General features: G+C 37.8%; 1 protein-coding gene across 8 annotated transcripts in view; it reads left to right on the plus strand.

Moving 5' to 3' along the window:
• The window catches only part of FNDC3A (fibronectin type III domain containing 3A), a 125,390-nt gene that overhangs the window by 4,027 nt on the left and 97,610 nt on the right, over nucleotides 1-23,753 (plus strand). For 4 of the 8 annotated variants that reach the window (XM_074815699.1, XM_074815700.1, XM_074815698.1 and 1 more), the window contains exon 2: nucleotides 14,915-15,043. The exons of 2 other annotated variants lie outside the window; for them this stretch is intronic. In XM_074815699.1, the coding sequence (XP_074671800.1) occupies nucleotides 14,942-15,043 (102 nt within the window). In that variant the 5' untranslated portion in view covers nucleotides 14,915-14,941. Of the gene's footprint in view, nucleotides 1-7,041; nucleotides 7,249-14,914; nucleotides 15,044-23,753 lie in introns of those variants that run through there. 2 more of the 8 variants (XM_074815702.1, XM_074815704.1) reach the window with 2 other exon arrangements.

Genomic DNA, 23,753 nt, shown 5'->3' on the forward strand with positions numbered 1-23,753 from the left:
AGAGATCTGGTCCTGTTCCAGCTGCTCACATACTCATGAGCCTGTAACCAGTGAAAATCTTGAGACATTTTTCCTAAGCTGTCATAGATGACTTTAACAAAATATAAATTGAAATAGAATTTGCTGTGCCCTTTTGTCAATAATTAAATAGAATTTTTAGCTATTTTTCATGCTGGACTCCCCTGTATAATGAAAAGCCTTTTTATACTCACTTGCTAGGTCATGAACCCTTTCTTGTATTAATAATCTATTTGGTTAGAATAGGTGCTGCAGAAACTGTTGATCTTCATTTTGATGGCGTAGCTATGTAGAGGACTGTGTTACTACTCTTTTTGAATGTATTGGTTTAGAATGCTTTTCTGTTTAGAGCTGTAGTACCTCAAGAATCACAGAATCATCTAGGTTGGAAAGGACCTTGAAGATCATCTAGTCCAACTATTAACCTAACACTGACCATTCTCAACTACACCATATCCCTCAGTGCTATGTCAACCCGCCTCTTGAACACCTCCAGGGATGGGGACTCCACCACCTCCCTGGGCAGCCCATTCCAACGCCTAACAACCCTTTCTGTAAAGAAATACTTCCTAATATCTAGCCTAAACCTTCCCTGGTGCAACTTGAGGCCATTACCTCTTGTCCTTTCACTTGTTACTTGGTTAAAGAGACTCATCCCCAGCTCTCTGCAACCTCCTTTCAGGTAGTTGTAGAGGGCGATGAGGTCTCCCCTCAGCCTCCTCTTCTCCAGACTAAACAACCCCAGTTCCCTCAGCCGCTCCTCGTACGACATGTGCTCCAGACCCTTCACCAGCTTCGTTGCCCTTCTCTGGACACGCTTGAGTAATTCAATGTCCTTTTTGTAGTGAGGGGCCCAAAACTGAACACAGTGATCGAGGTGAATGGGATATCCTTGTGTTTTCCAAACCCTTTATTAAAACTTTTAACACCACGTTCATTGGTAGTGTCTTCACAGCACCTCTCAAGTTGAGTTAGACTGGACATACTTTGCCCTCTTTGTGTTTGTGGCTCCAAATAAACCTTCACCATCACTAGGCAAGCATGTTTTCTGGTCTCAGTCTCACCAGACCTACCTGTGTATCTACCAGTTTGCTTAACTGAATTTATGTTTTTGTCTCCATGTAAGTTTTTGCTTTTTCAGGATGCGTGGACCATCTTCTAGTTAGACTGTTTTGAAGTCAAAACATCACCTAGGTTAACATTGGTACCCTCTCTTTCAGTTTAGTATCTTGGATGTCAAACACCATCCCAACAGCAGTTTGCAAAAGTTAAATAGAAGTGCTGAATATGCCTGTAGTGTACCTCCCCTCCAGCTTTGCTTCCAGAGTTGTTCCAAAGCAAGTAGAACGGATGAAAAGATAATGCTGCAAAACCTCTTCATTTATAGGCAATGGAAGATGTTGTACCTTGTTATATATTTAATTACTTTGAGCATAAAGAGTTGTCAAAAATTAAAATATATGCAAGTTTTCAATCCCAGTTTAACCGGTAGACCTCATTTTTGTAATCCATTAGTAAGAGAGAAACACAGCACTTTCTAAGATGCGATAAATGTCTTCTGCTTTCCAGAAGCACTAAAACAGGTTCTTCTACTTCCTGGCAACATACAGGCTTCTATAATATAGTGCCAAAAAACTGCTTCACAATTACAAAAATTTACAAAATTGAATCAATACACTCCATGATTTGAAAAAAACTGTTTATCAAACTCTGGGAAATTGTCTGTAGGGAAAGCAAGAATGTCCGAAAGCATTTATACTGTGACAGGTGTGCATAGATAGTAACTTGATTGTGTAACTGGGAGTGAAAAGGAGTATGTGGTGCACAAATGTTAACTTTACCCTCTGCATGATAGTTCTCTCTGAGTTTGCTTCCAGTTTTTTGTATGTTGGTTGCATTTAAATGTGTGAAGCTCAGTTATTAATGTCTTTAGATTTTTAATAACTTGAGGTGAAAATGAACTTAACAAAGCTAGAACTTTGCTGTTACTTGCAGTATAAAGTAAAAAAACCCTGTAGTTCACAAGTGTAAATACTTCCTTGTAAACGCTATTGAGTTTCCCCAACGTACAAATCCAATGTCTGTGGTAAACAAAGCCCAAGCTCTACTTACGTAAGATCCTACAAGCACGGGCTACTGCCAAGCTGCTGTCTCATTTTGCCTTGCTAATGTGGTATAGTCAATACCATATCTTACTCCTTTGATTACAAAGTAAATACTTCTTCTCTAACTTCCAAACTGCAGGGATTTGTTGTTCAGAGTTTGTTGTTCTTTTAATTGGAAGAACTGTATCTACTAGATGACTTGACAGAAGGAAACTGAGACATAAGCAACAGAATATCAAGTGGATTAGTTTTACTTTGGGGCAGAGGAACACATTTTAGATGGTGGTAGCAAATCAAGTAGTAGTGATCTGCAAAAAGCATGAGTGTAGCTGAAAACTAATTCATAAGCAGAAATTGAATGGATAAGAAGGTCCAACACAAACTTTGGAGACTTGCAGTGTCTTGGCAATGAGAGAGAACCATGACTATAACTATTCACTAATATTTCAAAATATCTATTGATAGGCTGTTAGAGGACTTTCTACAGTGAGAGTAAATATCATAAGCCACAAGAGTTATCATGCCTCTGCATATCCTGTAGAATGTATTAAAAATGTAAATGGGGAAGACCATACTTTAAGAAAACTATTTCTTTACCCATTTAGTCTAGGATGAAAGTAGATTGAAAATGTTGAAACACAGTACTAAGAAATGAGGACTAAAAGAAGCTGCGGAAGTAGTGACTGTTGACAGTGATCAGTCTTAGATACAGCTGAAATGTAGTTTGTTTTAATTTTTTCAGGCTTGCTAATAAGTTGACTGCCCGCATATAACAATATTAGTATATATGCACATTCCACTTGATGGCATTTCAATGGTAAGGATAAATTACCATAATTCAAGTAATATATCTTAAAAGTACTCCAGTACATTTAATTATGTACATCATGGCACTACAACTTCAGATTAGTTTCTGATTTTGTGGCTTTATTTTTGTTAATGAATTGACAACTATTCAGTGTTGAACTTCGTGTGTAAAATAAGAAGCTGAGAGCAGCTTTGTCCTCTTGACTCAATTGGGCAACCAAACTAGTTGGTCCCATGTTGTTTTGAGTGACTAAAACTTTTCTTGGAGGATGCGGTGAAACTTGGGAGAAGGGAGTGCTGGTATCATCTAAGAAACCTGCTCGTGTTTTGCTGGTCTTCCCCTTCAATAGTTGCAGAGACTCCTCCGTTGGAGAAATCTTGCAGAGTAGCATATTCAGCTTGAGATCCTGTTCGACTACCCTGCTTTAATTTTTTTTATATGGCATGCAAGTAACTGCTTCAATACCATTGTGACCAAGTTTAACATCAGGGAAGCGAAGCACCTGCCAGGGTGATTGCCACTTGATCTTTTTTACTATTGTGGTCTGTAGCTTCATGAATGCTATGCATTGACACTGGAAGAAGCAGTTCCTCCCTGCTTGTTCCTGTGCTTGGCATTCATTTGTGTATTTGCATAAGTGGAATGGATCAGTAAAAATGACCAATTTTTTTAAGATTAATTTTAAACTACATTTGGCCTACAGTTTAATTCACTGCGTTGTTGCCCAGTTGCTTGCAGTGGTGCACATGAGAGCTGCTAGTATGATTTAGCAGAACTGACTTACAGCAGTTCAAAGTCTTGATAAAAGAACATCTTTCAAATGTGTGTGTTAGCCTTAAAACACCTTCTTTTATGGTGGATTTTTACTCTTGGGAAGTAGTTTCCATATGCCTGTCTTGACTTGTCATGTTCTGTGCTATTATCCTGTTCCTTAGGGAGGCAGAGACCTACAGGTTTTCCAAAAAGGATCAGTGGAGAGAAATTTTAAAATCTGTTAGACTTATAGCCTCATTGATCCTATGTCATTTGGATAGCATAGTTTTCATTTTTCAGAATAAGCAGGAAAAAGCTGTTTCATAAGAGTTCTTTAGAAGCTGTTCATTCTGCTTGAATCATGCACTCTTTGTAGCTCCAACACCAGCAGCTGTCTCTGCAATAAATTTATCTCACTGACCAATTGCCTCACATTAGTAAAAATATATCTGTGCTTTTAGTTTGCCTTAAAGTAAATCTATAAAAAATTACTTTGAAAATTTGTCCTCACTATTCATAGCTACCAAAAAGGGGGAGTCAATAACAAATGAGGAAGTAGCTTGATTCTTGGCATTGTGTTTGCTTGTTTTCTCAAAAAATAAGCATGTTCTTAAACAGAAATGAAGGCAAGAGTAATGGTTAACTGGCAAAGGCCAAGTTGTTTTTGAACCCATGTGATTTTCAGAAAATAAACTGAAGGAAATCCAGTCCTGGCAGAAGCTTAGAAGAACCTAATTTAGCTGGTATAAAAGTAAAACTAGGAAGGTTTAAGGAAGTTCTTGCGAGTAACAACAGTGTAAAACAAAACAGCCCCATAGTTTAGATCAACATAGCATAAATAAAGTGGAATTGCGTTGGAGATCTTTATAAGTGGTGCAGAAAGTATGAGTATGCTATGCAGTTCACTCTCCTCATTTCTTTTTGAGGATGCTTCCCAGGAGTATCTAAAAGGAAGTTGTTCCTGTAAGACAAAGGAGGGCACAGTGTAGCTCCCAAACAAGGTGTGGCAGTGAATCAGATTGATGTACCTGTTAAAGACTGAGCATAAGTTTGCACCCGGGTGCTGACAATTTACTCATATATTTTTTTAAAAATGTGCACTATCAAATTAGTTCTGAGTAAAATGAACAGATTAATTTTGATTTGTGATATGGTTGTACTTACCACTTCCTGAAAGTTACAGAACCAGTTTAGGCTTCTTTTCTTTGAAGGTATAAGAGGGAGGGGCAAATAGTTGGAAAGTACTGAATTCTTCTTATGCAACAACAGCAAGTTATATGTACTTCATCCAGATAAGGACTGTGGATGCTTTTTTAAGGATCTGATGATAATAACATTTAAAATCAGAATGTGGTGTTTTCAGGTAGTCTCCATTGCACTGGTCTTGTTATGTACGGTCCAGCATTTAACAGTTTGTGCTGGACAGGATGAGGTGGTAAATGTCCATGAGCATACTGTGCCTTTCCGGATGACTGGGTGTCTAGTTCTTCTCTGTGTAGTCTTCACCTTCAAAAGTTTAGTTTTCTACATCAGCCACTAGTAAGAGCTTAGCCTCTTTGGCTCAGATTCAAAAACTACTGGCTCATAAATACGAATGCATTAAACTTGAACAGCTGGAGTGTTTCCAATTATCTACTATGTATTCTCATATAGGTTATAATACCCATGACATGAATGCATGAACTGCATTTGAAACTGCTCCTAAATCATTGCGGTTCACAACCTGGAGTATGAAGGTAACCTGAAGTATTCCTTCCCTATAATACGCTTAACTCCTGCAATGCAGAAGTTTACCGTTGTGTGGTACAGCTATTCTTTCTTTGAGAAGAACAGGCAGTAATTATTAGGAGTGAGTTAGATGCAATAACCATTTTAGCTGTTCAAGTGCAACTTGCGTTTGCTCACCAATCAGTATTTTCCTCATAACAGCATTGCATTAATTTTACAACCTTTAGTGTTCACCTTCCAGTATGGTGGAAGTGACATAGTATGAAGAGAGATGTGTATTGTGTTTCTCAAAGAAGTCTGAGAATTATGTTTAGTGAGTGTCGTGACACCACTTGAGAGCTACAGTTGCAGTATTTCCGTATTTATGGTAGAGGTTGTAGATTCTTTTTTCCTGTAGGGAGTTCCCATGCTTATTAAAACATTTTGTGTATCTTCATTTTTAATTCTTTTGATTTACAGTTTCTAGTGAATGTCAGACTTTGTTGATTTATTTTATGAAACTATACTTTTTTTATAATTTTCTTGTATTGCCTACCTGCAACTCTAGAATTAGAAAATTAGAATTAGAAATCCAGAACTGAAGGGAATAGCCATTTCAGTTTCACTTTACTTAAAAGGAGATTGTCAAATTAGTGAAATAGAAACATTTCACAGAACGCCTTTCTTCTAACAAAAAATAACACTTCTCTGTTCTCTTGGAAAATGTTTTATCAGGTTTTCTAGGAAACACTTTTCTAAAATAGGAAAAATATGAGGAACAAAGCACATTTTTTAAATAAATTACACATTAATTGAAATAATTAGTTCAGAACTGAAAAAGAAAACCTGGTATACCATAATTGCCACGTCTGAAACTCTGACTAGAAAATACGGTAAATGTATGGGGGGAAAAAATTAAAATCATTCTGCTCAGTCTGATTCTTAAAAACAGAAAACTCTTCAGCATGCTTCATAACTTTAATAGCTCAGCTACAACCTTATGGATCTCTGGGTAATTATATTCTAATGCATTTCTACAATGGCTCCTTCACTGTATCTGAGCTTTTTCCAGTAGTGCATTAAGTGACATGACTAACATCTGTTGCTAATGCTTTGTTCTTCCCTCTTCACCCTAGGGATGCATTGGTGTATTTTGTTTCTAGAATTTCCCTAATTTCAGCATGTTTGGACATCTTGAGCACTTGTATTTGTCCAGTCTTACCTGATGACTTCTGAACCAGATGGCTGATTTGACAGATTGGAAGGAATCACAATAGTAATTTTTACAAGTCTCAAATTGTCAGGCAGGAGATATCTTTTAAGGACTGTAGGAAGAGTAAAGAATAAATTTATCTCACAGTAGGCACTAAAGAATGGACATGGTGAGTACTTATAAATGCCTCAATCACAGGAAAAGTTTAAATAGTAGTTTGCACCTTCTTGAAAAGAAGATTTGCTCAGATGTGAGTCTCTAAATAAAATAGGGCTTTATTACTTCAGCTGTTTGAAAGATACTTATTTTTAAAGTGCACCTGCTGTCTTCATGTTGGAGAAGGCAGAATCAAAGCATTTCATGCATTATGACTGGGTGAGGGTTTTATGGTCTTTTTGGTTCTGCAAGTTCAGTCCTTGTTCTTTGGCAAAACATAGGAAGTGTCGTCTGCTGTTCGGAGGAGCTTTTCCTTCTTGCTGGAAGTTGTCTGGACCTGAGGATGAGCCTTGCCTGTGGTTCCTGCAGGAGTGCAGCTGCAAGAGGACCCTGGTGAAGGGGGAATGCACACCTGCTCTGCTGTACCAAGCCCACTGGGAAAACACACCTCATGGCAACCTCAAATTGGCAGCCGTAACATGATACAGGTTGAAGCATGTGTGAAAGTGCACTACTGACAAAAAAAATCATAGAATGGTCCTGTTTTTGTCACTTCTCATGTAATATCAGCATGTGATTTGGAAACATTTAGGATTGATTTTATTGAGCCTGTTCCTTATGCTGCACCATTCTGTGTTAGGAACTTTTGTCTTATCCGTGCTTAAACTTCCATCCTTGTGTTATGTAGAATCAAGACCCTTGTATGCAGTCTTCTGTAATAACAAATGTATCTGCTGGTCACCAGATTTGACTGAATTAGGATATGAAAGAGTATTAAGTTACTGTGAGTGTTGTGATAATAAGTAGATAGGTAGAGAAGAATCACTCTGTAAATCACAAAAACTGAGGAAAAAACAGTGGTGCAGATTTCTCCATCAGTAAGCACCACAGAAGTCACTGTGGAGAGGGGCCTTAAGTGCTCCAGTTGTAGAAAAAACAATTAATTGTACCAATAACCAGAAGTAGTGAATCTGTAGGAAAGGTGTCCTCCTTAGCTGGCAGGGGGGGGAGTATACACAGCAATGTTATTAGCTATCATTACATTTATCATAGTAGTGCCTACAACCCAACCAAAACGGAAAACTTGTTTGTGTTGTGTGCCTAATAAAAAAGTATAACTTCAAAATTTGTAATTATCTTCTAATGTGGCTTTCCTCCTTTCCTTAGGAGAAAGGCCAGAGTATAAAGTAATTCTGTTATGGACAGTTCTATGGGCATGTCTTCCAGAGTTTGAACCTTAGGTCTGCAAATCTGTAATTTTTAATAGTACTGTCACTGTTACTTTGACATTCTGGATTGAAAATCCAAATATTAATGACAGCTTTTAAGAGCTCACTAGACAAAATACAGTCACCTCTAGGTTTCAATCTATTGAAAATCATTTAACTTTGGCATTACATGTCATATTTTGATTGACTAGTACTCTGGAATTCATAGAAGAATTCAGCTCAGGGGGAGTCTTTGGAGATTGCCCTCTTCCACCCTTCATCAGGACCTTGAGTGGTCAGGTTTTGGCAGTGGTCTCCAAACTTTTTTGATCATGCACCCCCTCTGTAAAAATGTTTTGAGCATGCACCTCCAATTTATGTATATTTATTTTTAAATATATTAATGTACTAATGTATTGATACATATTATGTACACTATAAAGCATACACAAAAAAGCAGAAGGCATAAGATAAAGATGAAAAACACTGTTTAAAAGTATTTTTTTATTTATCAGTGACACAATATTTTCTTCCCACACCCCAAGGGATTGTCTTGTGCATCCCCTGGGGTGTGCGCACCCCATTTTGGAGACCACTGATCTATAGGGTTGAGATTTTGCAGCCTTTCCGGTCAACCTGTGCTAGTGCTACACCACTCATTGTGAAGATGTCTTTTTTTCCCTTTTGACTAGACAGAATTTCCAGTGGTGCAGCATGTGTCCCTCACTTCTTGTACTTCTGCTGTGTGCCTCGAGGAAGAGTTTGATTTAAGGCTCTTGATAAGCATCCTTCAGGTAGTGGTATCCAGCCACTAGGTGACCCCCTGGCTACTTTAGTGCTCTTAGCTTAGCTTAGACAAGGGTCTTCCATGGGCTTAAGTTCAGTAAGGGTCTTTGTGGCATCTCCCTTATACTGGGGAGGAGGAGGTGGCTGGGAAGAGCAAAACTGGGTGTGCTGTTCCAGATGCCACCATATAAATGCTGAGTAGTGGGGAATAATCACCTCCCTCAGCCCATCAGCTGTGCTGCTTTGCTAATACAGCCCAGTACACTGTTAGCCTTCACTGCTATGAGGATGCCTGCTGCTGACTCATGTTGTTTTACCTTGGTGATCCTGCTGATGTGTTTCCAGAGATTATCATTAAGATCAGCTGCTAGTCTCTTGGAGATTGAAACACTGATCCTTTGCATGTGCAGAGGAAATGCACTGCCTAATGATCTCAGCCTTAGAATATTCCTTAACCCTTATTGAACAAGTGACTGAGTAAAAACCAGAGTTGTATATGTCTTTAGAATGTGAAAGTAATGCTACAGAACCATAAAAAGGACCAAATCTGAAGGCATTTAAGGATTGAATTAAATTGTCATTACACTTCAGGACAGCAAACTTGCTTACTGAACTACTGAGTGGAACTCGGTCTTTGAGCCTTAATGTCATTTAGCCTTTTGGCTTGTTAGTATAATCCATTCCTTATTGGTTCTTCAGGCCTAAGCCCTGGAGTCTCTAAACAAATCATGTCCAGTAACTTTAGATGCCTTCACTTTGTTTAAGCTTTGATAGTCTTCAGAAAAATCTTTCAAAGTCTTTTCAAATTCATATGATGATTAGGAAAATGAATAGCAGTTCAGTTGTGGGTAGTGGGGAATAGGTAGTTTGCTACCGAAGTCTTGTACAAAGGATTAACCTACTCAACTTGGTTGAAATCTCAGGAGACCTTGTACTTCCCTTGTATCTTAGGACAGGCTCAGTGCAGATTCTGAAAGAACAGTGTCAGCTGAGTTAGCAATCCTGAATTACACTTTGAATGTCTACTACTAGTTCAGTATATTCAGTAGCAAGACAAGAAACGAGATAGCTGTTCGTGCAGCAGTTGTTGCTGTGCATGAGTCAGTGTAGATTTCTAAATAACCATACCTTTAATGTACCACCAGTAGAAAATTACTTCTCAGCTGCTTCTGTGCTTAGCAACAGCGAATTACCTATCTATGCATCTAATGTGTCATCCTCCTTCTCTGGTCCCTTTCAACATGTTCACAAGAGTGGTGCAGTGAGTTGACCTTAAATAAATCCTTAGATTTATCCCACGTGTTATTTTACCCCTTCTGAAGGCTGCTGCATCCATTAGTTTTCAGTGGTGCAGGAAATGTGACAGTAGGCTAGGAAATTGTTTGTAGTGGCTCTGCAGGCTGAGCTTTACCAGTTGTCCAAATGCAAGCTGCTTTTCTTGTGTCCTTTTCAAGACCTCGCTAAATCCTGAGTATACGGGGAAACTAGATGGAGTTGGAAGACTGTTTTATCATCCAGAGCACTTTTATGTGGTGTAAGGCTGAAACTATGGTACGCACATACTTTGCTTTCGGTATTTTCAATATGGAACGATATTTTCAAGAAGTTGTAGTCACTCATACTACTCTTTTGAACAGGTATCAGCAATTTTAAATCAGCAAATTAGAGGCAAAGCTTGTTACGTTATTCCAGTAGAGATTGTAGTTATTTGCAGCCAGAGGCAGGGAAAATATCCTCCTTGTTGCTAAGTGAGCTATACTTGTTGATATTACTGATACAGCCTTTTGGGAAGCTTGTGTTTGACTGTCCACTTCTATTATTCTGTCCTTTTCAGAATCAACCCTTCATGGGACTGAGTTCACTCTTTTTTGTTTTAGAAAGAATAGCTTTTACATTTATGTATTAAAAGCTTTTGTTATGCCTACCTTTTTAAGCTATTCATGCCATTTAGTGGAGTAAAATGACTTGGTCTCTTATCACTGTCATGGTTTGTCATTTCCAGACTTCCTTCCAACTTCCTTTTTTTCTTTTTTCCTTTTTTTTTTGTAATGAGAAGCCAAGAACTGATACCTTCCCTTCCTATTGGAAATTCACGTGCTCAACAACTCTGTATTTACTGTTAATATTTAAGGGCTTTCTGTCCAGTTTTAATCCATGTAATAACTGTTCTGTTTTTGTTGAAGAGGAATGTTGTGTAATGCCAAATAAGGTTGAAGATTGTTTTTTCCAGTGCTCTTATTAGTACCTTTATCAGCAATATCTGTCACCAGAAGATTCTCAAGTTAATTGGATAAGCTTTTTTTTCCATCGATCATACTTGTCTTTTAATTCTTTACAAATAACATCCAGTGTCGACTATTCACTTTGATTTGTTCTCAGATGTTTGCTAACAGGCCTAGATTGTCTCATTCACTCTTTTACAATAGAATATTTAATGCAAGACTTCTAGTTTTCTTCCAGACCTCTGAGACTTTTCCAGGACTCACATTATTTGCAATTCTTTTTCAAAGATCTAGGTAAATCTCATCTTCCATAAGTCTTGAATGCAAGCTATCTGGGTCTGCTGATTTAAAAGCTCTGTGCCCATTTGATATCCTTGCATCAAATGTAATATAACGGCATTTATTTCCAAGATATGTTTATTGAGCATTTCTGCTTATTTTGATGCAAACCTTTTGTCCATTTTTATCTGACTTCTCTTTCTGCCGTACAGTACTTTTTCCTTTTCAAATTCCTATCTGTCTTTATCTGTCCTCATAGTTAAAAAGAAAAGGCATCTGCAGCTGGTGGACATACCACGTCTTGCTGTCTGACCAGATTATGTGCACTGACTTGTACAGATTGCTGCCTCTTGACTACTGATAGGAAAAAGGCTTTTGATGATACGTGTAGCATAGACCCACATTGGTGTGAAGTTTAAACCTTTAGTCTTCAAGACTAGTTTAGTGGCATTGCAGAGAAATCTAATATTGTATTGTCAAGAAAACATTGATTTATTTTTTCCCTAGATTGATTACACAGTATGACAGGTAGCACTTTTATTATTGTTGTAGAGGATGTCAGGAATAACACTGAACCTAATATCTCCTGTCAGGGTTTATCGATGAGCAGTGTGCTTTGTCTCCAAAATAAATCAAACACTTGGATCCAGACATGGAATTTAGCTGTGTCCCAGTTAAGGCACTGAAGGCTGTGTGCCAAAGGTGGACTACGCACCTAAGCTTTTGGGTGCTTGTGGAAACCTAATTTTTGTACAAATCAAATCATTAAACACCTGTGCAAGAGAATGAATGAACGAACCTGAGACCAAATGTTAGGTATGTCCAGAGCTGCTTCTGTCTTGGAAGGGCTGAGCAAGTTGTCATGGCAGTTGTATTTGAGTCAGTTTGGGTTATGTTTAATTCTTACTGGTGTCCAATTTGATAGACATGTTTCGATTTATGCCTAATAAATGGTGATAGCACTGATGCATCAAGTTATGAATTCAATCAAAAGCCATTATATGTGATAGAGGAGGTTTAGTGCTTTCTTATATAAGAGACTAGTCATTAGCATGGTGGCTTGGGAATAATGACCTGGATTCAACTTAAACCTAGGGAAATTCAAGCCAGCTTAGTCTGGGAGTGTTGTGTTATAGCTTGGAGTACTGAAATTACCTTTCTGCCTGTGACACTTTAGATAGGAGCGCAAAATATTTGGAGCTGTAACATCAAGAGATGGCACAAGAGCAAGCTTGGTTGTAGCTATGGTGGGAGGAGGGTTGCCTTGATTCTAACCTCTGCTTCCAGGCTGTGCATTCATTTTACATTAAACAGTCATTGGATAATATCCTGGGAAGCTTACCGTCAAACTCGCTAGCTTGAAAGATGATCCAAGTAACTTTCATCAGCCCTCCGCCACCTGCAGAAGTGGCAGGGACTGACTGTAGCCTGGAGGATTTTTTGCTGAGTGGGGAAGCTTTTAAAATAAGGTAGGAATATAAAACTCTGTCCTCATTGCTTGGGAGACTAATTAGTATGGCTAAGCAGGTATAAATGACTTGGCGTAAGTGGTAATGAATTCTTAAGTAATCATAGTTAGATTTCAAAGTCTTTTAACCTAGAGGGATTTTTTTCCCCAAATTTAATCTTTGCAGAGTATACCAGGAAAGTAAATGAAACCTCTAAAATAATTTCAGAATGTTTTTTTTTCCAAGTTCATAGTTTTATAGTAGGACAACCTTCAGTATGGAAATAGCTAAATCATGCTGTATGAGAGGCTTATAGTGCTTTGTTAATACGTTTTCTAGAGAATGTAAAGTCTTTGTTCTGCGTGAGTCTTCTTGTACTGACAGCACTGTACTACAGATTTCAACCCACAGCAGATGTACAACATCTGCTTTAGAGGGACAAACAAGTAAAAGCAGCCAGTTGGGTGGGATAGAGATAGTTTCAGAGAATGCTTCTGAGTAGTAAGCTGTAACAGCAGCTCTTTAAGTTAACCAAGTATCTCTAGAACTTGGTACCGAAGTCAGTGTCATTAAGCTGACTTTATCACTCAAATTTTATCGGGTATGTCTTCATTTAAAGTTACATACTGTAACTAATAAGCATCTCTGTTTATGAGCAGACAGTATATCTGTGTTAGAACTTTAGAAGTGTTTGTAGAGAGTTTTGTTAGCCAGATGTCATCAAGGCAAAACTGTAAAAACCTGTAACATTATTGACTGTCAGGCTGTATAACTTTAAAATTGTACCTACTTATTTTCAACAGCCTACTGTAAGTACTGGCTAAGAGAGGCAGTTCTACTTTAGAAATACTGTACAAGCTTATTCTCAGCTTAATCTTTATGTCTATGTTTGATGTTAAGCACTGGTTTCAGATGCAAAATGTGATTACTTGTGGGATTCTGAATGTACCATTCACCTCTAGTGAATTCTTTCCATCTGTCTTTCTGTTTTGTTAAGAAATATCAATTTCTCAATTCTTGTTGATCTAATTCTTTTTTATTTCAAAAGCTAAATGTGCTGAGTCTCGCTGGGATAAAGTTAAGACCAGTGCACTAAACCAGTACAACTTAGCAATTTTTTTTTAACAAAATGAAATACAATTTCAGAAGCAGCTTATTAGACTTGCAATATATATTTCCAGCATGGAAAAGTGGTAATCTTCAGCTCTTCTGGTCTTAATTCTTCCATCCAGTCTTTATATAGCACTAACACACAGAATATCATAAAACACATTACTTATGACTTGTTAATGTAATTGAAAGGAACGCTCAGCTGAATCCTGCTTTATGTTATGCTGTTACTTGACACTCATCAGAGTTGAAGTGGATCACTGCTTTCATGGGCCTCTTGTCTGTGTGGCTTTTTTTTTTCTTGTCATCAGATTTCATGTAACTTTACAGTGTGTACTAGTGAGGGCTTTTTCATAATGTAGTTATGAGGATTATAATTTTGTGTGCAGGCATTACCTCCCCCTCACCCCCAAGTTTTAGCTGCTGGTAGAGCTATTAAAGGGCCACTGGTTATCAAAATGACACAGCTTTAATTCTGGGTCTAATACATTTTAAAAGTAAAAAAATGTCAGATTGTGCAGAAGATTTTTTTTTTTATTCATTTGTCTCACTTGGACGTTTCATAGTAACTAGTTGTTTCTAAAATAAGTGTCTCATTCATTATAATAGTAGAAAAAGTGGGTTGGTGATTAAAAAAAGAAAAAAGAAAGTGTCCCTGTTTGTAGATCTCAGGTTTTTACCAGTTTCATATAAACAAGAACACTATATATGTAAGTTCTAAGGTAACAGCTTGTTTTTTGTGGTTTGTTTTTTTTTTTTCCTCAGTAGACATTTTGTCAGCAGTGCCAGTCAAACTTAGTCAAAATCTTGGTTTATAATCAAAGTTAAAAGATTCAGGTTTGTTAGCTCCAAGGGTGTGATGTACCTTCTTCTAAGGTTCAGCCGCTAGAGGGGGTCTAAACCACCCTCTGTACAAATATGGTTTATGCTAGCTGCCAAAACACCTTTTCAAATTTACATGTTTGCTGGAATGTTGTGGAAACATACTTTTTAAAGGTGTCGAATTTCATCATGTTTTTGTTTTAACTGAGGCTGTTTTTTAAGGGTAACTATTCAGAAATACTTATATAGTTTAACCATTTGAGTAACTTTTCTTTGCAGGTGATCTTGTGAATTAGTGTACCATCAATGATGGCAGAACATCCACCGTTACTGGATACCACTTCGATTATAAGTAGTGAAATCCCTCTTCTAACTTCCCCTATTGTTAGTGGGGATGGAGCACAACAGGTAAGGAAACTTCAATATCTTTTTTTTAGTTCTTCCAACAGCATTATTGACATATTGACACTGTAAAAGATAGTAATACTTCATCTAGAATATTTTTGTGCAGTTTTGGGCATGACCATGATTTTGAGATTGAGGTGAAGGTAGAACTGGTGCAGAGAAGAGATTTGTAAGGAGCATGAAGCAGAAAACCCATCTTGTGACAGAACATCTTTGTAGAAGGATGGAACCAAACAAATGCCTAGTTGTCTACCCATGCTTGAGTCCTAATTTGGAAGCTATGTATTTACATTACCACATGGCCTTGTTAAGGTTAATAAGCTTTCCCCTATGGTAGAACTTACTAGCTCAGGCACAATATGTGCTAACAACTCTGTGGTCTCTATACTGACTCTTGCTTACAACTGGGTATCTTGAATGGTGGGACTTGCTTTTGTGGGTTAGTGTCTGGACACTTCTTCAATTTTTTTTTTTTTTTTTTTTTAACAAAGCCAGTCAAAGTGATAGAAAAACTTACGATTGTGGTTTCAGAACACTTGAGAAAGGTCAGCTCCAGTGAGGAAGAAGTGTTGGCAAAATCATGCATTATCCATTTCTTTAACCTAGGAAGACTATTTTAACCCCCACATAAGCACAGTTCTGGAGCAGTTTCCAATGGGAGAAAAGGAGTGAGAAATTAAGTGGTTTGAAGTATCTGAATGGATTGAGAGATCACTGTAATAGCAAGAGACTGAACTTGATGATGTAAGGAAGTCCCTTTTAGTCTGCTGTTCCCATGTTTGATCTTTGTGCAGAGGAAATAATTATTTATCATAAAGAGGAATTAATTTGTAGGGTAAAAACACAGATGAGCTCTAAAATGAGACTGGAGAATGGATTGCAACAGTTCATGAGATAAGGTTTGGGCTGCAGTGAGATCTTAACAATGCAGGGGAAGCTTAAATACAGAGAAAGAGCTGACAGATCTTTTTAGTAAATATATGCATAGAACATTCCAGAAAAAGGGAAAAAAAAAAAGTATCCAAACTTGCTTTGTCTTCCAATTTGTTCAAAAAATGATGTTTAGAAGTAGTAATCTGTAACATGCAAGAGGAGAACTGTTATTGTTTCCTTACATGTTCTGCCTCAGAGTTCAATTTTAAAGCCTTGCAAACAAAAAAGAATAAAGCATGCTTACGCAAAGTTAAACATTTCACCACCTTTTCTTTTCCCAATTGTGAATATTCTTTTTTCTTACTATTGTCATTTTAAAATTGTTATAGATGTGTCACAGAACCCTTGACATTGGAAGGGACCCCTGGAGATGATGCAGTCCAGCTTTTCCCCACTCAAAGCAGGGTCAGCTAGAGCAGGTCACCCAGGACCATGTCCAGTTGGCTTTTGTGTATCTCCAAGGATAAGGGACTCCACCGCAGCCTCCCTGGCAGTCTGTTCCCCAGTATTCAACCCACCCTCACAGTGAAATAATTTCTTACATTTTAGTGGAATTTCTGTATTTGTGCCCATGGCCTTTTGTCCTTTCACTGGGCACTGCTGAGAAGAGTCTGACTCAGTTTTGTTTATTCCCCCTGCCTTCAGGTATTCATGCACACTGATAATAAGCTCTCCCTTGGTACATCTCTTCTCCATGCTGAGCAGTCCCAGTTCTCTCAGCCTCTCCTCACAAGTCAGATGCTCCAGTCCCTTCATAATCTTTGTGGCCCTTTGCTGGACTCTCTCCACTATGTCCATGTTCTTGTACTGGGGAGCCCAGGGCTGGACCCAGAACTCCAGCTGTCTCACCAGTGCTGGTTGGGTGGAAGGATTACCTCCCTTGACCTGCTGGCAATGCTCTTCCTAATGCAACCCTGGATGTTGTTGGCTTTTTTTGACTCGAGAGTGCCTTGCTGACTCACATTCACCTTGTTGTCCACCATTCCTTTTCTGAAAAGCTACTTTCCAGCCAGTCAGCCACCTGTGTACTGGTGCATAGGTTTATTCTTCCTCAGGTACAGGGCTTTGCATTTCCCTGTGTTGATCTTCATGAGATTCCTGCTGGCCCTTCTTCTGCTTGTCAAGGTCCCTCTGGATGGTAGTGCAGCCGTCTAGTGCATCAAGCACTCCTCCCGCCTTTATATCACTTGCGGGCTTGTTGATGGTGCACTCTGTCCCATCATCCAGGTCTTTAAAGAAGGTAGTAAAAATTATCTGCCCCAGTATCAACCACTGAGGTAGATGACTAGTAAATGGCCTCATGCTAGACTTTGCACTGCTGATCACAACCCTTTGAGACTGGCAGTTCAGCCATTTTCAGTCCACCTCAGTGCCTATGTTCAGTCTGTACTTCATCAGTTGCTATGTAAAGATGTTATGCAAGACAGTGTCAAAAGCCTTGCTAAAGTCATAATAAACAGTATCTACTGCTGTCCCCTCATTCACCAAGCTAGTAATTTCATTGTGGAAGGCCATCAGGTTTGTCAGGCATGATTTCCACTTTGTGAATCCATACTGACTACTCCCAATCACCTTTTTATCTTTAATGTGTTTAGAAATGGCTTCTAGAAAGATTTGCTAGCTCATCTTCCCAGAGCTGAAGGTGATGTGGACCAGCCTGTAGCTCTCTGGATCTTCCTCCTTGCCCTTTTTTGAAGATTGCGGTGACATTTGCTTTCTTCCAGTCCTTGGGAACCTCCCCTAATCACCATGACCTTTCAAAGATAGTTGAGACTGAGTTACTTGTTCTGTCTTCCCCAAAAATAAGACTATCAAGCTGTGCTGTCAAGCTTACTCTGTAATGGTGCAAAATTTTGAGTCAGATATGATCTTAAATGTTCTTTTGGGGATACTTTTGCATTAAAATGTTGTCTCTTTCTTCTGCCAAGCAAGATTAAAACTGGAAAACAAGCAAAGAATTTCTTCAAAGAAATGAATTTGAGGGAGTTTCTGTTAATCTTCCTAAGGGAATAACATCATATATGCTGTTGGTGTCCTTTTTTTTTTTTTTCTTCTTTTAAAAAAAGCAGCTCATTAAGAATACTGTCAAAAGTGGAGCTGGTAGTGGTAGTGTTTATTTTAAAAAAGAAAAAAAGAAAATCTTCAGAAAGCATTGGGCAGATTCTCAGTTATCAATCAAGTCAGTTTCTTTCTTCATTTCATGATAACTAGCAGTTATACCACAATGTTGTCTACTGTTCTGTGTTCCACAATGTCTAGTGAAAGTTGCAACTTTTGTTTTCTGTCCTTCGCATCTGATACATGACTCATGAAGAATCTGTAAATGCATTTGTTCAGTGGTAAGAAACTTTACTGGAAATCCTTTTTGCATCTGGTGATTTAAAAGCCATCACTAAGTAGGAAATACTTTGTATATCTGAACTATGGGAAATCCAGAATTGCAGGTACTGCTTACTCTGTCAAGGTTGCCCAATTAAGACTTAGGCCACAGAAAGGTCAGGCAGGCTATTATTTTTTTATAAGGGTCTTAAAATTATTTATGTTTGTTTTATATGGTATGGTAATGAAAGGGGTATACACTTTCAAATTGAGTGATGTATTCAAGTACAAAACATTGTAATTCTGAGCCTTTTTCATATTTTTTAAAAATATTTCAATACATTAAGTTCACTGTATTCCTTTTTTTTTTTTTCTTGTAACTTTGAAGCTAGGAGAAGTGTGAAGACTTTTGCCTTCATGATGGAGTTGCTCATTTTTCTGAAAGTCTTCTATTTGCTTAGCTACAGTACACACATTCTGTAGAGGTTACTTCCCTAAAATATGAAGACTACTTCTCCAAGTTTCTTTCATAACAGCATCATGGTGTTGGATTGCATAATCTATAACATAATCTGTAGTACTGACAGAATTTGTGTTCCCAGAATCAATATTCAGAGCTATTCTGTCCATGTAAATAAGTGTGTAGGTTGGACTGTAGCTATTCTAATTAGTTTTAGCCAGTCCTGACTGAAAAGGTGTTGAAAACCTAGTAGAAAATTCTTTATTTAAATATTTTGTTTATATGTTGGTATTTCCTATGTTAGACTAGTTAACTGTATCCTAAACTTGCGAGTTTTTGTTCAGCTGTAAAACATCTGAGGATTTTTTAATAAATTCCCCCCTCCTTGCTTCTTACTGGATTTAACTATTATAATTATTGTGACTTATGTTGTATATACTGCTTAACTGAGTTACCAGATGAATATAGACCATTTAGTACTTTTCTGGAACAGTTCATATCTTCAAAATAATCTATTTCAAACACTTGAAGTTCTGCTAGCAATTTAAATGTGAAATAGCAGTACAAATATTTGAACATGTTAAGATGAAAGGTCATATGCTTCAAATAGTGGAAGTGTCTGATCACTGTAACTTTCCACCATGTTTTAAAACAAAACAATTTGACAAAGTGAGAGGAATGTGCGTGTTCAGGGAGAAAACATGGGGAACTTAAACTGTGTGGATGTTCATATGCTTCTCAGTGCTGCTGTGGGAGACTGCCTTGTTCCATGTCCCACGGAACAGGGACTACTGTTAGTATCATGGGACAAAACTGGTGAAAAGAGAAAGCAAAGACCAAGCCCATTAGCTCCTCCTTCTCTGTTAGGCACAGAAGTACTGCTTTTGCACCTTCTCATCACTGTGTTCAATGTAAGTGGGTAATGCACTTCTCATATCTTGGTGGTGAGTAAGATTGTGGATGAAGTATGGAGAATATCCATAGGAGTTGATAGAAACCAAGTGAGACTGAGGAAACATAGTATGAGGACAGAAGTGCTTGAGGGTTTTTCATGTAAGGGTAACTACTGCAGTGGGGCTTTACTCATTATTGCTGGGGCTGGACAGGAAGAATGTGCTTGATTATGTGAGTCTTGATTTGGTGGGAGGAGGTAAATTTGTGATTGAGAGGAAAATGAGGAGGCAAGAGTTCAAATTACTTTAACACACTGCTTTCCTCATATTAGACTGATGTTAAATTGTTTTGGAAAGTTTCTACAGCACCCAGTGCTATTCTAAGACATACCAGTAAATTGCTGACAAAAGTTTGCAGCAGCCCTCAAGTTCTGGAGCTGCTCTGCACCTTCCCACTAAAGCTAACAGTTACAAAGCAAGACATCCCTACATAACCTTGGTGTCCTTTATTAACAAGGTAGATAGCACTCTTAAAGTAGCCCAGTAGCTGTTAACCATTTCCTTTTCTTTGAGGAATGGGACACAGTATTTGACCTTCAGTCAGCTTTATTTCTCAGCAAGGTATAGTGATAAAGTAATACTTCTAGTTTGGGAAGATGGTTGCTTATCCTCCAAACTTTATTCAGAAGTTTAGATGCTTAGTGGGTTTTCCAAAGATCCCACTGTGTGTGTATATATATGTAGTATGTGTCTCTGTGTATATATATACGTGTGTGAGTTTATCTGCAATTTCTTTGAACTGAAATAGATATTTAGCATGAAATCTACAAGCTAGTATTTCTAAAATCAATTTCTTCTTTAAATATGTAAACCTCTGATCTTAAAGTTATTATTAAGGTGCTATCATAGGAGGAAGTCTCCAGCAGAGTAATAGATGGCTATAAAAACAAACGAAATAATTCTGAGAATCCCCTTTTTTGGCTTTCAGATTGTTTACATATGTGGAGTCGCAGCAGAAAAATAATGGTGAAGATGTAAACTAGATTACTAAATGCTTTTCCTCAGCTTTAGTTCTGACACTTTTGTTTCTGAATAGCATATGGTACATTATCAAGTTCCAGCTTGCTTTGGTTTTGCCTTGCTGCTGAAAATCAAGCCTAGAACTGCATATGTTTCATGATCTTTTCCTCTACAAGGAAAAAAAAAAATCAGTGTTAAAAGTTGTTTAACAACATATACTGTTATAACTGTTCTCATTGCTCTCCATATTGTGCTGTTTTCCTTTCTTTTATCTGTGTTTTGATTTCATAGAGTATGGAGTACTTACATGGCTGCTTCTGTCTTTTTTTGGTTGGGGTTTTATTTTGGTTTGGTTTTTTACTTCCTCTTTGGTTCTGTTGAATTAGCAGATACATCTAACTTTTCCTTTTGGAGATTCATTAGTTTCTTTTAGTTGACAATTATTCTTCCATCCTTCAGTGACTTCATTTCATTGAAGCGCACCAGAACTCTGTTCACCGGAACCATTGAAACTCTTCCACGTGAAATGCTGCAGCGCCAGTTTACAGAAGCTGATTATCAAGCTGTATTTTTTTCCAGGATTGATTAGTACTTTTGTTTAGCAACCATCACTAGAAAATACATAATCAAACTGGTATGGGACATTCTGTATACAAAAAATCTTTTCCATAAAACTTTTTAGCTGGTTGATGGCTCTGATTTTTAAAAAACAACACCACAAAGAAAAATAGCTATGAGGATGTAAGTTTTGATGCCTCAAGATTATTAGATCCTTTCTGTATCTGAGTTAATCACGTTTTTTGGTCAGGAAGAGTGAAGTTTTGTCTTAGTTAAGTGTAAATATATTTTTTTTTGCCTTAGAGATCAGAATTTTCTCTTACGTATTTAAACTGTATCCTTGATTGCAGATGCATTGAGTTGCTTTAAATTTCCTAGAGAAAGTGAGGATTCAAAATTCTTTGGTATACAGTTATGTATGAATACTATGCTGCTTTTGGTTAGCAGAAAGCAGCATCAGATTTATTGCACAATTTATACTAGCATCCAAATATATTTATTTTAATATTTGCTGACTGAAAATAAATGTAGAAACAAGAGTGAAGGCTGTGTAGTTCATAGCCTTTCCTACTTGTATTCAGTATGAAAATTCATGGAATGAAGTATCCTCATAAAACTTCTCTGAGTAATCTTCCTTTCTCTCTAAAATGTCTATTTTCATTTGCGTAATATGAATCCTAGATTAATTTTGGTCTCTAATACAGTAGATTCCTCTCAAGATACTTGAGGCAAGATTTCCCCTGTTGAATGAATCTCTTCAGAAGCTGACATTTGGGAGAATTGGATGACATGTGAAAATCGGATTTAAAGTCAGTTAGTCACTGTAGGTTGCTAATATAGTCAATGGGGAGAAATAAGCATGTCCAAAAGATTATCTCTTTCATGTTTTAGGAAGATGACTAAAGATCTGTGCATCTCTGTTTGTTTTGGTTTGTTTTAATAAGGTGAAAAGTTGCCTGGAGTTACAAGCATTGAGGTAGCCCAGTTCTTCTCTGTAGTCTGTTGCAAGTGGGCCAGTTCCTGAGTCTGCATGCCCGTCTATCAGTAAGGTTTGGAAGGGTACAGTTATGTCCAAGCAGTGTCCTGGACTCAGACATGTTCCTTGGTCCCCTTCTCTTCCCTTCTCTGTGCCTTGGAATACTTAATGCCAAGTAAGCCAGGACCTGAATGCCAGAGTCCAAGACCTATGAAGTCACCCCTATTGCTTACATACGTTTCCTCAGAAGACAGCTATCGTAATCTAAGTTGTAACAAAAATGTAACTGCTTTACAAAGTCATATTTTTAACTGCAGAAACTCCACTCTTAAAATATGTGAAAATTACACACTTTGTGAACAAGTAATCTGAAGTGCATCCCCTGCAAGCTGAAGTCTCTTTTCTCCCTAGGCAGCATTTCTTTACTGAGAGGGTGGTCAGACACTGGAACAGGCTTCCTAGAGAGGTGGTTGATGACCCAAGCCTGTCAGTGTTTAAGAGGCATTTGGACAATGTCCTTAACATTCTTTAACTTGGTCAGCCCTCAGTTGATCAGGCAGTTGGACTAGCTGATCATTGTAGGTCCCTTCCAACTGAAATGGTCTATTCTATTCCCTGGAGATCGAGAGGTTTCTCTATTTATAACTGGGCAAAGTCCATCTGACCCTCTGCATATTACAGAATTATACACTTTATAGAGCAGCCAGAATGACATTCTGCAGGAAGAGAGACTCAGCTTTACACACCATAGCAAAAATGGCCCTTGGGCTCTAATTTTTCTCCTTTTCTTTTTGAAATAGAGGAGAAAATATATGGGAAAAGATTGGTGTTGTAGAGATTTCCCCCACCCAGCCCTCGGTCCAGTACTGACTGGGCGTTCCTAACCTGATCAAATTGAGAACGTAGCCTTTAATTTCTCTTTCAGCTCAGGTTCATATTGTCACACAGTGATTTGATACACAGTGATACCCAAATTTGTACAAAGCTGGATGTATAGGGTACTTTTATCAGGGGAAATAAAGGCTACTTAGAAGTGCCATTGAAACTCCTAGCATTCTGATGTTTTTTAATGAAATACTGTTTTGACTAACTAGAGAATACAGCTCTTCCTTTGACACTTTAACATTTCTACCTTAAATAGAAAACAAAAGATACACCCATCAATCTTAAATATTATGTGCTTTTAACTTGCTATATCACCAAACAGGAATCTGAGCTGCCAGAAGCAATGTTGGGAAACATAAAATTCTCTTCTAGTCCATATACTTTCTAGACTAACAGCTTACATGTTTCTTAAGTCTTCTAAACTCTTCAGAAACTGAATGCCCGAATTCAGTTTCAGCTACCTTACTTGTCTTTTTCTCTTAATTGCTACAGTTGCGTTGCAGGAAGGGGATTGTTTTTAAAGGATATTTATTACAAATTTTGATTTGAGTTGTTGTTCAGCAGAGTTCTTTAAAAAAGGAGAAGGTAGTAGCTTTTTCTCCCACCTATCACTTCAGCCCTTGAAGCAACTATGTAAATTACAGAATACTGCAGAGTCAGAGTGAGCTC

Source organism: Strix aluco, chromosome 2, assembly GCF_031877795.1.
Source record: "Strix aluco isolate bStrAlu1 chromosome 2, bStrAlu1.hap1, whole genome shotgun sequence".
In the NCBI taxonomy this organism is placed as follows: domain Eukaryota; kingdom Metazoa; phylum Chordata; class Aves; order Strigiformes; family Strigidae; genus Strix; species Strix aluco.